Below are 14,918 nucleotides of genomic sequence, written 5' to 3'. Positions count from 1 at the left end.
AAATCTGCCTGTCTCTGCCTCCCAAGTGCTGGGATTAAAGGCGTGTGCCACCACTGCCTGGCAAGATTGTTTTTAATAATAAAAATATAATAAAAAGAGCAAGAAATGAAAGTGCCTGTGCTCATAGTTGTATTATTATCTGCAGAATTCCAGTCTATTTCTAAAGTTACTGAAACTGACACATATTTAAAGGTAGTGTCCAGAAGCATTTGTGTTATAGTAACTAACAATAGAAAATAACTCCAAAATGTTTCCTTAAAATGTTTCCTTGAAAATAAACACAATGCAGTGTTTCTGTATCAGGGATAACTCTAAAAATCCATCTGTACACTTTATTCTGTGAGTTTCAAAAATATAGGCATAATCAAAGACCTAAATAAGGAAGAGTAGCCTGGGTCTTGTTCATGGATCAGAATGTTGTGGATGAGATGTGTCAGCCCTGTCCTTGTCCTAATTGCTGTCATCCAGACAAAATCCCAACAGATGAATCAATTCTAAAGGTTCTGGAGAAATGTAGAACTTGAACCATCCACTTGAAAAGAAAACTAGGCAGGAAACGGCCTCGACCCATGGAGTTATGTTGGTCAGGGTGTGGCTGGGACACACCTACACACATAGGGCCAACTGACTTCCTGCAAATTTACAAAGGGAATTGATATAGAAAAGATACCATTCATTGGGTGGTGGTGGCGCAGGCCTTTAATCCCAGCATTTGGGAGGCAGAGGCAGGTGGATTTCTGAGTTTGAGGCCAGCCTGGTCTACAGAGAGAGTTCCAGGACAGCCAGGGCTACAACAGAGAAACCCTGTCTCGAAAAAACAAAACAAAACAAAACAAAACAAAAAAAAAAGAAAAAAGAAAAAGAAAAAGAAAAGATACCATTCATCCCTAAGGAGCAGTGGTTTGTAAAGTCAGACAGCCATTTACAAAGGGAAAGATTTTTGACTCACGGTTAGTTTGGAATGTATACTAATTCTCTGACAAAATAGCTGACAGAAAGCAACTTTAAAGAGGAAGGCCTTATTTTAGCTAACTGCTCTAGGGGTAGGTACTCCAGGTAGGTATGGTGGGAGGGGCCAGAGCATCCCCAGATAGGAAGCAGAGGCGCCTGCTACCATTCACTTACCTTTATTCAGCCTGTATTTATACAGCTTCCCTTCTTGGTTAACCTTCTTTGAAGACACCTTCACACACGTGCCTATTGTTTGTCTACAAAGTGATTCTAAATTCTGTTAAGTTTAAACATCACAGAGTACTGGCACAGCATACCACAGACTGGGCAGCTTGCCCAGGAATTAGATCTCCCAGGGTTCTGGAAACTCTGATGTCCACTCTTGAGGTGCTGGCAGGGTAGTTTTAGTCTCCTCTTGCTCTGTGTTTTCACAGTGAGAGGGTGAGCAAGATTTCTGTTTTCTTCTCTGAAGGGTACTCTTAACATTAAATCTTTTAATGATAACTATCTTCTAGGCTTTTCCACAGTCACTGGTTCATATGAATTCTGCATAGCAAAAATGGGGATGCCTTTCAGTATATAGCACATATTTTGACCTCCTACAAAACTTAACTTGAAAAGGGTCATAAATTTAAAATGATAAAAACCTCTAGAAGGAAAAAAGTATTGACAGCTGAGATTAGTGGAGATTTCTTTTTAGAAAAATGCAGGAATGCAGATGTCAGTGTGCCTACTCCTTCAGAGTGTCAGGTTCTGGAGCTTCGAAGGAGGCTCACAAAAGGATCTGATGCCCTTTTCTTCTGGCATCCATGGGCAACACTACAATCACACATACACACAACATATATAAATAAATAAATAAATAAATAAATAAATAAATGCACAAACCATATAAAAACTGATAAATTAAACTTCATGAAAATTAAAACTTCTACTCTTCAAAAGATATTTAAGGTACTGGAGTTATAGCTCTGTAGTAGAACAGAGACCCTGGATTCTATCCTACACATGCACACACACAGACACACATACAGACTCACACACACTCATGTGCTCATACGCGCACTCTGGATTCTATTTTACACACTCACAGAAATACATATACGCATAGTTGTACTGCCTCCTACTGTGCAGGAAGGTCTCCAGCTAGTCTGCAGGTCACTGTGTATCTTCCTTTTAGCACCAACTCCAGCCTGTCTTCCTCTACACATGCCTCCCCACACATTGTCTCCAGCTCTGCCTGAACGAGGGGCCTGCAGGGCTGCTTCTGATGTGTCTCCCTTTTCTCTCTTGTCCTGGCCCAGCCGGGACAAAGCAGCACCAGTGTGATGCTGAGCTGAGAAAGGAGATCTCTTCTGTGTGGGCTAATCTGCCCCAGAAGACTCTGGACTTACTGGTACCACCCCACAAACGTAAGTGGAGAGTGAAAGGTACCCTCTGCCCCCACCTTCCCTCAGGGCACATGGGAGCATATTGCTTTGGAAGGTGGGCTCCTCTCATCCCTGTGTAGCCATGCTGGGTAGCACAGGAGCCATAAGTGGTGATCTGGAGTCCTCCTACTTTGACAATATCTCTCACAACACTTTAAAAAATGCAAAAGGGAAGCCTAGTATTGGTGCTCAATTCTGAGGGCCTCTTGTAGGGATGCATCAGTCCTATGTAGGAGACACAGGACCAGCGAGTGTTGCTCAGAGCACACTGTTCTGTACCTAGAGCAGAGCCCATACAGGGAATGAAGGAAATAAGCTGCCTCCTTACTAGCTACATTTTCTGTGGCTTCTTTGTGCTGTGTCTCCTCCAAACCTCGCCCTCTGGCTCTTCACCTGTTCTCTTCAGCTGACGAGATGACAGTGGGGAAGGTCTATGCGGCTCTCATGATATTTGACTTCTACAAACAGAACAAAACCACCAGAGATCAGACTCACCAAGCTCCTGGAGGCCTGTCGCAGGTACAGTTGTGGGAGACCTATCGCTGCTCAGAGTTTAATGGCTGAGCTGCCTGCTCTTTGTTAGCTACTTGCTTGGGAGTCTTGTGGAGCCTTCAATTTGAGAGCTGGTTTTTAGGAGTAAGACAGAAGCCCTGGCAGTGTCACCTTTTCTGTGGTTGTCCAGAGAGGATGTGCTGTATCCGAGGAGAACTTTTAGAGGATGGAAAGAGATGCACACTCCAGAGAGATGCCTGGTGTAGGCCAGAGTTGCTCTTGTCTTTGCTCATGGTTGTGTGGGAGGCGTGGGGAGCATCTTTCTCCTGCTGCCACAGCCATGTCTTTGGTGACTACCATGTGGAGGTTCTGTTTTGTAGACAAACAGAACTTCTGGTGATGTTTACCTGGCCCCATGCCACGACATATTCACTAGTCATCCTGGCCTGGAATTCCAGGTGGTAGCTACTATAACCTAAAGATGAGACGACTGATTTTGCATATGACCAACACCCATCCATCACTGAAGGTAGAAAAACTGAGGCTCTGGGTTACGTGACTGTTTTCTTGAAGTCCTTTATAGGGAAAAGCTGAGGCAATAATAGAAGGGTCCCTGAGCCTGCCTTGTTCTGTTCGCATGCTCTTCTTGGGAAACAAGATTCTATGCTGCAGAATAAAGAGACTAGACTCTGTTACATGTTGTACCAGGCTGAGGTCCTCAGGCACAGGCCTCTTCCTTGTTCTCCTTTGTAGATGGGTCCTGTTTCCCTGTTCCACCCTCTGAAGGCCACCCTGGAGCAGACACAACCTGCTGTGCTCCGAGGAGCTCGGGTTTTCCTTCGGCAAAAGAGTGCAACTTCCCTCAGCAATGGGGGTGCCATGTGAGTTCGAGAGGGGCATTGAGTGGGGTGTGCTGGTGGAACAGGAGCACCATGTGAGTGCTGGTAGGAAAAACTCAAGGCCAGTGTGAGGTGGGATATCTGTCCCCATACACTATCTGGAGTCTGGCCTCTAGCTCACATCCTGAAATACCTAAGACTCATCCACAACAAGAACAGTCCTCTGAGGATAGGAGGTTCTCAGGTCCCATCCCACTTCCAGGGATGAGCTCTGGAGCAACTTGATGTCTACCTCCACCCTTGGGTACACAGACACTTGGAAGCTGATAAAGATGGCTGCTACTAGGGCTTTCTATTTGCTGGTTTCCTTGGTGGACTTTGAGATTAGCTTCATAGCATTAGGTAGATATCACCAAGCATGGGGAGATAGCTGTGCTGCTCCTGAGGTGACAGCCACTGCATGTACCTGTCTGTGGTGGTTTGAATATGATTGGCCCATAGGTAGTGGTACTGTTAGAAGATGTGACCTTGTTGGAGGAAGTATGTCACTGTAGGGGTGGGCTTTGAAGCTCTGTACAGTATGGAAGAGTCAGTTTCTCCTGGCTACAGTCAGATCAACATGCAGAACTTTCAGTTCTTCTTGTGCCATGCCTCCCGGACCTTGCCATGTTCCTGCCTTGATGGTAATGGACTGAACCTCTGAACCTGTAAGCCAGCCCCAATTAAATGTCCTTTATAAGAAGAGTTGCCTTGGTCATGGTGTCTATTCATAGCAGTAAAACTCTAACTAAGACAGAAGTTGGTACCAGGGACTTGAGTATTGCTGTAATAGGCCTGACCATGCTTTTGTTTGGGGGGAATGTGGATTTTGGGACTTTGAAAAGTAATGGAATGCTTTAAATGAGGCTTAATGGACCATCCTAGTAGGAATATGGAAGATGGTGGACAGCTGAGGGTGATTTGAACTGTGGAGGCCTGCTAGTGCAAGAGGTTTCAGAGGGGAATAATTTTAGTACGTGGCCTAGAGACTATTCTTGTGATGTTTAGGTGAAGAATGTGGTAGCTTTTTGCCCTTATCTGAGAGTCTACCTGAGGCTAAGGTAAAGAGATTTTATTTAATTGCATTGACAAAGGATGTCTCAGAAAAGTCCAGCAGAAACTTTGTCCTCTGGTTTTCTCTCATGAAGAGCATTCTGATCAAGCATAGCAAGCTTAGAAAGGAAAAATACAAATTGTATGGTTCAAGTAATAAAAGGGCACCAGGAAATGCAATAGAGCTAAATCAAGGAAATAAATAGATGAAGTGAGTTATAGCTGGGTGGGCAAGATACCACCCACTAAGCTTATTGTTTATCCATTTGCCATTGAACATGGAATGGTTATATCATGTTAAGCATTTTCATTACTTAGTTATTGCTTTCATTTGGACTTTAATCTTAAACGAACCACATTCCAGCAATTCATGGTCCAGATATTGTGGCTGAAAGATACAGGATTTTGATCTAGATCTTGAGGAGTTGTGGCCCTGAAAATCTTAGACCCAGGCGTGGTGTTACACACTATTAATCCCAGGAGACAGAGGCAATCAGATAGATCTCTGAGTTCAAGGACATCCTGATACAGAGCAAGTTCCAACTTTCTGTTCCAGGCATAGTGTGGTACAGGCCTTTAATCCCAGAACTCAGGAAACAGAGACATGCAAATCTCTGAATTCAAGATCAGTTTACAGAGCAAGTTCCAGGGCAGCCAAGCTTAGACAATGAAAGATGTAATAAAACAAGGGGGTCATGTTCCAAGCCCCAGCAAGCAGCAGAACTCTGCAGCTTTGGCCATGTGGCTTTAGCTTTAGAGCCAAGAGTAGAAGGGCTTACTGGAACACCTGTGATCCAGTTAGCTAGAGCTAAGCAATTACCTGTGATTAAGAAGATACCAGCATCACTGGAGTGAAATCTTATGGGATGTGTTTTCTGAGAGCACAAAGAAGCTGTGTTCTAAAGATAACCAAGGTTGTACTGCATGCTGCAGCTGGACTTGGTAATGTGTAAGAGTCACCTAGGTGGTACTGGTTTTGAAGGCATGAAGGGGTCATGTAGAGCAGCTGAGGCTTGACACTGAGAGGCTGGGAAAGGCCACTGGGAGTGGTACTGTTAGGAGGTGTGACCTTGTTGGAGGAAGTGTGTTACTGGTGGTCAGCTTCTCCTGGCTGCAGTCAGATCAACATACAGAACTCTCAGCTTCTCCTGCACCATGCCTGCCTGATCCTTGTCATGCTCCTGCCTTGATGATAATGGACTGAACCTCTGAACCTGTAAACCAGCCCCAATTAAATGTTGTCCCTTATAAGACTTGCCTTGGTCATGATGTCTCGTCACAGCAATGGAAACCCTAACTAATACACTATCTCTTCTAGGTTCTGTGGTCACTGGCTTCTAGTGCCTGTGGACTGTTAAATTGTTTCTTGTTCTGGAGAGATAGCTCAGAGGTTAAGAGCACTGTCTGCTCTTCCAGAAGTCCTGAGTTCAATTCCCATAGTTACTGGTCCCCTCCCACTATGGGTCCATATTGCAGAAGAACCACTAGGGTTGAAGAACTAGCCGATTGCCCCCAGACCAAGGAATAATGGATTTGATTTTCCCCAGTAAAAGTATTTCAAGTCCTCTGCCCTGAGAGTACTGTTTAGCTTGGAACCATATTGAGCCCGTGCTGTGTACTATACCTTGGTTTGGGGCCACGCAGAAGTTCCTGTGCTGGGATGGGTGTGAGGTCAGGGAGGAATGGGACTGACCCTTACTTGCCAAGACTATGGCTGGTAGAGATTCCCAGTAGTTGTGTTCTGCAGCTCACAGGTCTCTAATTCTGCAGGACATTTCTTTCCCCAGACAAACCCAGGAAAGTGGCATCAAGGAGTCGCTGTCCTGGGGCACCCAGAGGACCCAAGATGCACTTTACGAGGCCAGAGCACCTCTAGAACGTGGCCATTCTGCAGAGATCCCTGTGGGGCAGCCAGGAACACTGGTGAGCCCTTCCTGGGGAGCTTATATGAGAGAGGACAGGGAGTGTATGACATACAAGAAACACAGAAGCTGGGGATGAGGATGCGTGAGATGTAGGTGGGTGGAGCCAGATGGCTCTGTGATGTGCTACTTAGCAGCCTGCTGTCCTTCAGGCTGTGGATGTCCAGATGCAGAACATGACATTGAGAGGACCAGATGGGGAGCCCCAGCCTGGGCTGGAGAGCCAAGGTAGAGCTGCCTCTATGCCACGCCTGGCTGCAGAAACACAGGTATGTTGTCTTGGAAACATCTAGACTGTGGAGAGGATGGGGTGTCAGCGGAGGAGAGGGCTTGATGGTGTACATCAAGAGAGGAGACTGGGTGGCATCTGGATAGCCTGCCTGAAGTCACCTGCCTGTGTAACTTTGGACAGTTCCTGCCCGTGGGTTACATGGTATCTCCCTCACCAGGACAGTCCTAAGGGCAGAGACAATGAGACATTAATCACTGAGTTCTGGATCTATAGCTCTGGTTCCCCCGTTTCTAATGTCCCCCAGCCCTTGTTTCCCAGACTCTCCTATCTCCTCTGGCTCTCAGACCCCTCCAGCTCTACTGACCCATCTTCTCCTCTCCTTGGGTTCGACTCTAGGACCAGAACAGATACTACAATCCAGAAAGTAGTGCCTGTGCCTCAAGATTTACCAAGCTCTGGGATGGCCCTTCCTGCCCTGTCCCTGAACCCTTATTCTTTTCTTAGCCTCCTGTGAGGTTTTTCTCATTGAAACATTTAACTAGTACATTTAATTGAGTACATTTAACTAGGAGCAGGATACCCAACTTAGAGTTGACAGTCCCCTTTCTCAAAGTCGCTTTTGAAGCCAAGAAGAGGCCACCGGTTGATCTGAGTCCTTAGGTCCTTCCCAGGCCTATATTCCCCCTCTGGCTGCTTCCTCCTCCCTTCCGTGGTTATGGATATGTCATGTGTTCTTTATTTTACCCTTCTTGCCCCCACCAGCCATGTCCTCCCTTTCCAGTGTCCACCCCTTTGCCCTCTTTCCCCCTTGCTGTGCCCACCCCCATGGTGTCACGTGCTGAGGTGCATCCTTCTAGTCTTTAGCCTTCAGATGGCTGTGGCTAAACTCCACAGCAGTTTCTTTCCATGGACCAAAAGAAATCTCCTCCCTCTAGCCAGGTGTGAGTCCCACTAGGATTTCTCAGTCAAGCCAGCAGCCCCTCTCCTGACAGGACCCATATAACACAACCCAGCTGTCAGTCTCCTGGGAGGGATGCCCCACCCACAGACTTCTGTCCCACAAGTGGCTCCTTGTGGCTTGACTGGGGCTGGCTCGGGTTCACTTTCTTTGCCAATAAAAGAAGTAAAAGGTAGGGAAGACCCTCAAGCACACAGGTAGCAGTGGAGAGCGCAGCCAGGATCAATTGGCACCTGAAGAGAAGGGTTTCCCTGGAGAGGATGGACACACACACACAGAGCAGACACACAGAAAACAAGACCCTCTGCAAAGCAGGGAGGCTTGGGAAGCTGGAAATCCAGTCTCTTCCTGACAGCTGACATTGTTTGAAGTCCCTGAAGACTTTCCTCCTCCAATTCAGGGTTAACTTGTCTGAAAGTAGTTGATTGGCTTGCAACTGTCCTGTAATACATCCTGATCCCACTGGTTGAGCCAGTCCATCAGCCAGGGGACTTGCTGCTGGTGGGAGAAAAAAAGCTCACAAGGCCTTTGTTTTAAGCTGCCAGGCTTTTGTCTTGGGTCTGAACACAAAGCTGGCCACCTTGGAAATTCACTACCTTTATTATTACTGAGCCACGGCCCCTTCCTATCTGTCTAACTCCTACTCTGTCCTCCCCTGCGACCTCTGGCCATGCGCCTCCTCATCCCGTGTCCTTTGTCGTAGCCGGCCCCTAATGCCAGCCCCATGAAGCGCTCCATCTCCACGCTGGCTCCACGCCCACATGGGACTCAGCTTTGCAGCACAGTCCTGGACCGGCCTCCTCCTAGCCAGGCATCACATCACCACCACCACCGCTGCCACCGGCGCAGGGACAAGAAGCAAAGGTCCCTGGAAAAGGGGCCCAGCCTGTCTGTTGACACAGAAGGTGGTACGTATACAGGGTCCCAGGAGCCTCGTGGATGCTTATGGCCTGGCAGGGATAGGGTCCATCAGTCCACAGGGGCATCTTGGTGTTCCATATGGTCCCAGAATCTGCCCACCACAGGAGGGGGTATGAGTCCTAGTTCTGGGGACCATAGGCTACCTCAGGCATTAAGTCTGTAGGTCTAGAGCCAGAGGTTTCTGCCTGTTCAGGACTCAGCTGAACTAACCTCTCTACTTCTTGGCCAGCACCAAGCACTGCTGCAGGATCTGGCCTGCCCCATGGAGAAGGATCCACCGGCTGCCGGCGGGAGCGTAAGCAGGAGAGAGGCCGGTCCCAGGAGCGGAGGCAGCCCTCGTCCTCTTCTTCAGAGAAGCAGCGCTTCTATTCCTGTGATCGCTTTGGGAGCCGGGAGCCCCCACAACCTAAGCCCTCCCTCAGTAGCCACCCCACATCGCCAACAGCGGCACTAGAGCCGGGACCCCACCCACAGGTAATCAAACAGGGAAGTATGGTTCAAGTGTTCCAGATCGGCTTGCCTCAGATCTTTGAGCGCCCTCTGTGCCCCGCCCCTCATGTCTGCCTTTCTAGCCATTGAGCCTCTTGATCAGTTGGTCAGTTGTCCCAAATCAGCAGCTTTGCACTTCTAATCCCTTTTCTTTATTTTCCTCTCTGACTGGAATTCTAGCACTTAACCAGTACTTCCCTCTTTCCTGCTTCCCCCCCATTTGCTTTGCACCCTCCCTGCATCCCATCATAACGATGCCTATATTGTCTGTGTACTGTGTTGTTTAATGTGATTTTCATTTTTATTTGCTGTTCCCTTTTTCATGTAGGGCAGTGGTTCCATTAATGGGAGCCCCTTGATGTCAACATCTGGTGCTAGCACCCCGGGCCGAGGTGGGCGGAGGCAGCTCCCCCAGACTCCCCTGACCCCACGCCCCAGCATCACCTACAAGACCGCCAATTCCTCACCTGTCCACTTTGCTGAGGGTCAGAGTGGCCTCCCAGCCTTCTCCCCCGGCCGTCTCAGCCGCGGCCTTTCTGAACACAATGCCCTGCTCCAGAAAGAGCCCCTGAGCCAGCCTCTAGCTCCTGGCTCCCGAATTGGCTCTGACCCTTACCTAGGGCAGCGTCTGGACAGTGAGGCCTCCACCCACACCCTGCCTGAGGATACACTCACCTTTGAAGAGGCAGTGGCCACCAACTCTGGCCGCTCCTCCAGGACTTCCTATGTGTCCTCCCTCACTTCTCAATCCCACCCTCTCCGCCGTGTACCCAATGGCTACCATTGCACTTTGGGACTCAGCACCGGCGTCCGGGCGCGGCACAGCTACCACCACCCCGACCAGGACCACTGGTGCTAGCTGCACCATGACCACCCATGCACCAGCTCCATGGGTGCGGGTTCCAGTTGATGAGTTTTATCATCCGCTCTGGGCTGTGGGGTCACAGCCCTGGGAGGAGGGCCCTCACATTGCGGCCTCTGTGGTGGAGGCGCCTGCTTCTCTCCCTCCCTCCCTTTTACACTGGATAGACTAATAAAGCCCTTTCTTAGAGGGATATGGTTCTCTCTATCCTCCTGTGTACTGCCTTCCTGGGTTCCATGCCAGATGTTGGATCCTAAGCAGGAGGTAGCCAAGTTGAGATGGACCCAGCAAATCCAAATCCTATGTCATGGCCTCCAGCATCCAGGGTGGGTCCTTGGTACTTTCTTAGGAGGTCTGAGCCTCATGGAGAGCATGCCACAAATGTGTGGCATGGGGGATAAGGTATCCCTGAAAGCAAGGAAAGGAGCCCAACTGTGGCCTGGTAGCACCTGCCAGCACCAGTAATCTCACATCTACTGTGGTCTTGGAGTCAAATAGCACATGTATGTAGAGATGCGCTTGAGGGCCTGCCTTTCACCTACACCGTCACCATAATAGGGACCAAATCTGGAGGATGTTCTTGCTGTTGATTCTGGTTTTCAGTCACAACACTTTCACTGTTTGTCGTTTCTATATAGTTGATCTAGAAAAACAGAAATCAAAACAGGGAAGGGAATGTTTGTGTAACTTTAAAAAAAAAGTCAACATGTAGGAAGGTCTACATTTTGCATTGTTTCTGTGACTTGTATGCAATGTTCTTGTATGTATTCTACCCTGCCCAGGATGTCCCCAATGACCCTGGCTCCTCTGCTCAACCAAGTGCCTGATCTTTGGCTCTGAGCATCGTGGATGAGGTATGGCCTCAGGAAGCATCAGGTGGATTGAGTGGGAGCTGCTCAGAGCAGCACTGGGGTTCGTGTCTTAGGGGCATTGACAAGTGTCCAGCAGCATGTAAGAGAAGCAGCTGTAGTGCCTGTTCCTCCCTGAGTAATGGGTTCTGAAGAAGCCAGAGCAGCACAATGTGTGTGCTTGCATGAGGCACTTTCAGCCTTTTAAAATCTGATTCTCAGGGATGGAATGCCTGCTAGGTAGGGGATGATCTCTGTTGTGTTTTAAAAAACAACAACAACAACAAAACAAAACAAAACAAAAAACTAGTATTCACTGGATGCTGAAGAGCGCCAAATGCTAGCAAAGAAGGAGCTTGGGTTAGAGGAAGAAGCCTGCACTGGCAGCGTGACAAGAAACTGGCAGGGAGGAAATGGCCCTGGAACAGGCCAGGTGCCTAGAGCTAAGTCAGGTCCCTGGTCCGGCACTGGGGAGGCAGCAGCCAAATAAAATCTCATGGCTGCTTTGCAAAGGGAAAACCCATGCTCAGGAAGGTGTTCAGTGTGCACAGATGGCTGGGAGGCCACGAGAGAAAGGTTGCACATAGACAGGCAGGCACTCCTTGGTGTGTTCTCTGTGTTTTGAAACTTCTGATGACTTCTTGGTGGATTGTTGGTTTCTACCCCGTTTCTCACAGGAGCTCTGTGTGTGTGTGTGTGTGTGTGTGTGTGTGTGTGTGTGTGATTGTGTGTATGATTGCATGCATGTGATAGTGTGTGTGTATGTGTGTTAGCGTGCGTGAGTGTGTGTGAGCATGCACGCATCGTAGATGCAGGTATGTGGGTATGTGTGTGGTATGCATATGTTTGTGTGTGTAGGTGTGTTCAGTAAGTGGCTATTGTCAACCATAGGGCTATGCAACAAAAGACACATTACTAGAAACAAAACACAAGACTACCACTTGGTCTAGGGTTTCAGCATGATTGTGACCAAACCTTTTATAGAATTTCCTTATACAAAGGCACAATACCCTGAAACTTTAAAGATAACAGAGTATTTTATTCCAGTAGGGTAAGATTAAACAGGACCCTTGGACTGCGCATGTGACTGCACCCATGTTGCAACAGAGAAGGATGTGCATTTTGATACTGATGTTCTGTCTCTGTTCCAGCCCCAGCCCCAGCCCCTTTTCTCTTGAGTGTTGAATGTATACATTCTGTGTGGAACTACAGCTGCTCCAGACAGTCCTGGGTGGGGAATCATCTCTATCCCACATTAACATAGCTGGCTTTTCTTCCAAGCATTGGTATACATGAAAATCACAAGAACCAAGGAAAGGAGACATGATGTCTTGTTTCCTGACTTTGGGTTTGTTTCTGTACTGTCTCTTCTCAAGATGTTGTCTGTTCCCCCTGAAATTTCATAGTGAGTTGCCAAAATTTGAAATGCAACAACCAGCTGTCTGCATCTGGAACCTGTCAAGCAGTGGCTGTAGTTTGAACAAGTTATGTGTGCATGTAAAATATACACATATATACATTATACAAGTATGTGCATGAAATGTATATCTTCGTACTTTTTGATACAATGTATTCATTTGTTAATTTTTAATTATATTTGATATAAATTGAAGGTTTGTCGCAAAAATTTATATTTAACAGTGTTGAGAGAGAGAGAGAGAGAGAAAGAGAGAGAGAGAGAGAGAGATCCAATCATGCAACACAAATGGGATCTACTTAAAAAAAAAAGTCCTTTGACTAGTTTGCTGCCTGAATAATATTTACAAACCAAACTTTGGATTCTGCTCTTGTTTCTACAATGACTTTTTGTATAAATCAAAGTCCTTGGATTAAATAAAAACAACAACAAAAAAATCAAAATCAAAACCCAGGATGCAGCTGGATGATACCTGAGGACGGTGTGTCTCAGTGCGTCGGTGGAGAGGGTACACTGCCAGGAGAGCACAAAAAAAATTGAGAACTTCAACAGTGCGCTTGTGAGCACTTGGGTTTAATGCAGGAGCAAGATGTGGTTTGACAATAACAGTGAGCTCTGCTTGGAACCTCATGAGAGTTGTCCAGATTACACAGAGCAATAATACCCAGAATCCTTTGTTAATGGAGAGGTGCTGGTGCCCTGTGGTTCCCAGAAGACACTACAGGGAAAGCTAGGGAGGGAGGGAAGGATGTACTTACCCAGAATCTCCCAGGGTCCAGTGTGAGTGAGTATATCGAGGTCCAGCAGCTCTCGAGGCCACTGGGAGATTCACTTCTGAAGCTCTGACACTTGTTCACTTCCTTAAAAGTCAAGAGCCTAAAAAGGAATCAGTCCCAAGCCAAGTTCCTCCAGCTCCAAGACTACACTTCCTAGAGCATGCTTGGTGTGGTACCCAGCATCTGTTCTATGCCCAGCCCTTGGGTGTCATGTGGCCAATGGTGTACATAGCAGTGGCACTTGGCCCCTGTGGACCTTACACCTCTGCATGTTCCCCAGTGGTTGGAGCGGTCAGGTGCAGGGGTTAGAGTCGATTCCTTGGCTTTTTTCTCTCCTGAATTTCCACTAATTTTGATGTTAAGAGACAAATATAGTAGGGTCTCATTTGAGGCCTTGGAACAGATTTTACTTAGCAAATACCAAAAATCAAGGAGCATCGCACTCTTCTGGTTTGAGCTGCACTGATTTGACTGTTTTAAATCTAGAACAAGAGTGGAATGTGAACTGTCGGCATCGCTGCTGAGTGAGAAAAGACAAAGAGTGGGCCAGTCACATGATGAGGTCAACAGGATATGTAGCAGTTGTCTAACAATAGTTTTAAGGCTGCTGCAATCTTTAAAAAAGATTTTAAAAAGATGTCAAAGATATGAGGAATAGTGGGAAGCTGAGGAGATTTATTTAATTGTGGCTGCCTGCAGCCACACACGAATGGGTCTTCTGGAATGGGAGTTAGAATCTGTAAAAAATGAAGGGAACCGGAATGAGGCCGAGGCATGGTATGCTTTCAGTACTCCATCACTATTGAATTCTCTTTGTTACAAGCAGGTAGGTAAAGAAAAACCCCTCCCCCAGTCCATCAGCAACTCATGGCCCAATTAGCAGCTTCATCTTCAGTCTCTGGAGGCGGGACTTCTGGTGTAACAGGAACTTGGAGAGAGGCGTGGCTATTTGTGGCAAGGCAAGGTCTGAAAGAACAAGCTCTTAGCTGGAGGAGGGTCACATTTAATCAATGTGCAAAAACACCTAAAGGGGTCCAACCAAGTTCATCTGGGCACTGACACGGTATTAGCCCTAATAGAGAAAGAATTGGGTGGATGGGAAGGGAGGTATTCATAATTAAGTCCTCATCAAGGGGTGTGGTCTAGTAGGTCATTGTGTCTATTCTAGATCTGCAAAGTGATCCAAAGTTCTTTGTCTGAGGGGTACAAACTAGTTGTCAGGAGATGGTTGCTTCTCTGGGAGTTTAGGGGGCAGTTTATCATGGTGGACAATTGCTTCCATCTAGGAAGAGTGTTCTGCAAGCCTCTGCTGTACCTGAAATCCACGGTAACTATAGGTTTGGGATGATTTGATACTTTTAGGTGTCCTCTGAGGATGTTTGGAGCAAGACATTTCAAAAATCTGACTATATGATGGCTTGTGTTACTCTTCTTTATGCTTCTGTCTTGACTGAATGAAATAGGCAAGGTACCATCAATTCTAGAAAAAAAAAAGGAGTACAATGTAGATGAAAGCAAAGATGCTAGCTTTTTTCTGGCTTCTAGTTACATTGTGGTCTCAGTGTAAAGGCAGCTTCAAGTGCTTGGTTTATTTGGGCTGTGTCTTCCTGCAGAGTCTTGGAAACTGGCCTTTTCCTGCTTTATGATGATTGGTTTATACTTGATTATGTTTGCTGATAGGTTCTGAGG

The 14,918-nt window shown here is 47.2% G+C and overlaps 1 protein-coding gene across 17 annotated transcripts in view; it reads left to right on the top strand.

Moving 5' to 3' along the window:
* Positions 1–12,906, top strand: part of Cacna1b (calcium voltage-gated channel subunit alpha1 B) — a 168,944-nt gene extending 156,038 nt beyond the window's left edge. For 15 of the 17 annotated variants that reach the window (XM_031369260.1, XM_031369259.1, XM_031369258.1 and 12 more), the window contains 8 exons: positions 2,256–2,363; positions 2,788–2,900; positions 3,627–3,754; positions 6,592–6,727; positions 6,879–6,995; positions 8,620–8,824; positions 9,067–9,311; positions 9,655–12,906. In XM_031369260.1, the coding sequence (XP_031225120.1) occupies positions 2,256–2,363; positions 2,788–2,900; positions 3,627–3,754; positions 6,592–6,727; positions 6,879–6,995; positions 8,620–8,824; positions 9,067–9,311; positions 9,655–10,185 (1,583 nt within the window). In that variant the 3' untranslated portion in view covers positions 10,186–12,906. Of the gene's footprint in view, positions 1–2,255; positions 2,364–2,787; positions 2,901–3,626; positions 3,755–6,591; positions 6,728–6,878; positions 6,996–8,619; positions 8,825–9,066; positions 9,312–9,654 lie in introns of those variants that run through there. The other 2 variants (XM_031369262.1, XR_004118471.1) reach the window with 2 other exon arrangements.
* The last annotated feature ends 2,012 nt before the right edge of the window (positions 12,907–14,918 follow it).

Source organism: Mastomys coucha, unplaced genomic scaffold (genome assembly GCF_008632895.1).
Source record: "Mastomys coucha isolate ucsf_1 unplaced genomic scaffold, UCSF_Mcou_1 pScaffold15, whole genome shotgun sequence".
In the NCBI taxonomy this organism is placed as follows: domain Eukaryota; kingdom Metazoa; phylum Chordata; class Mammalia; order Rodentia; family Muridae; genus Mastomys; species Mastomys coucha.
This window is presented reverse-complemented; position numbering and strand designations above follow the sequence as displayed.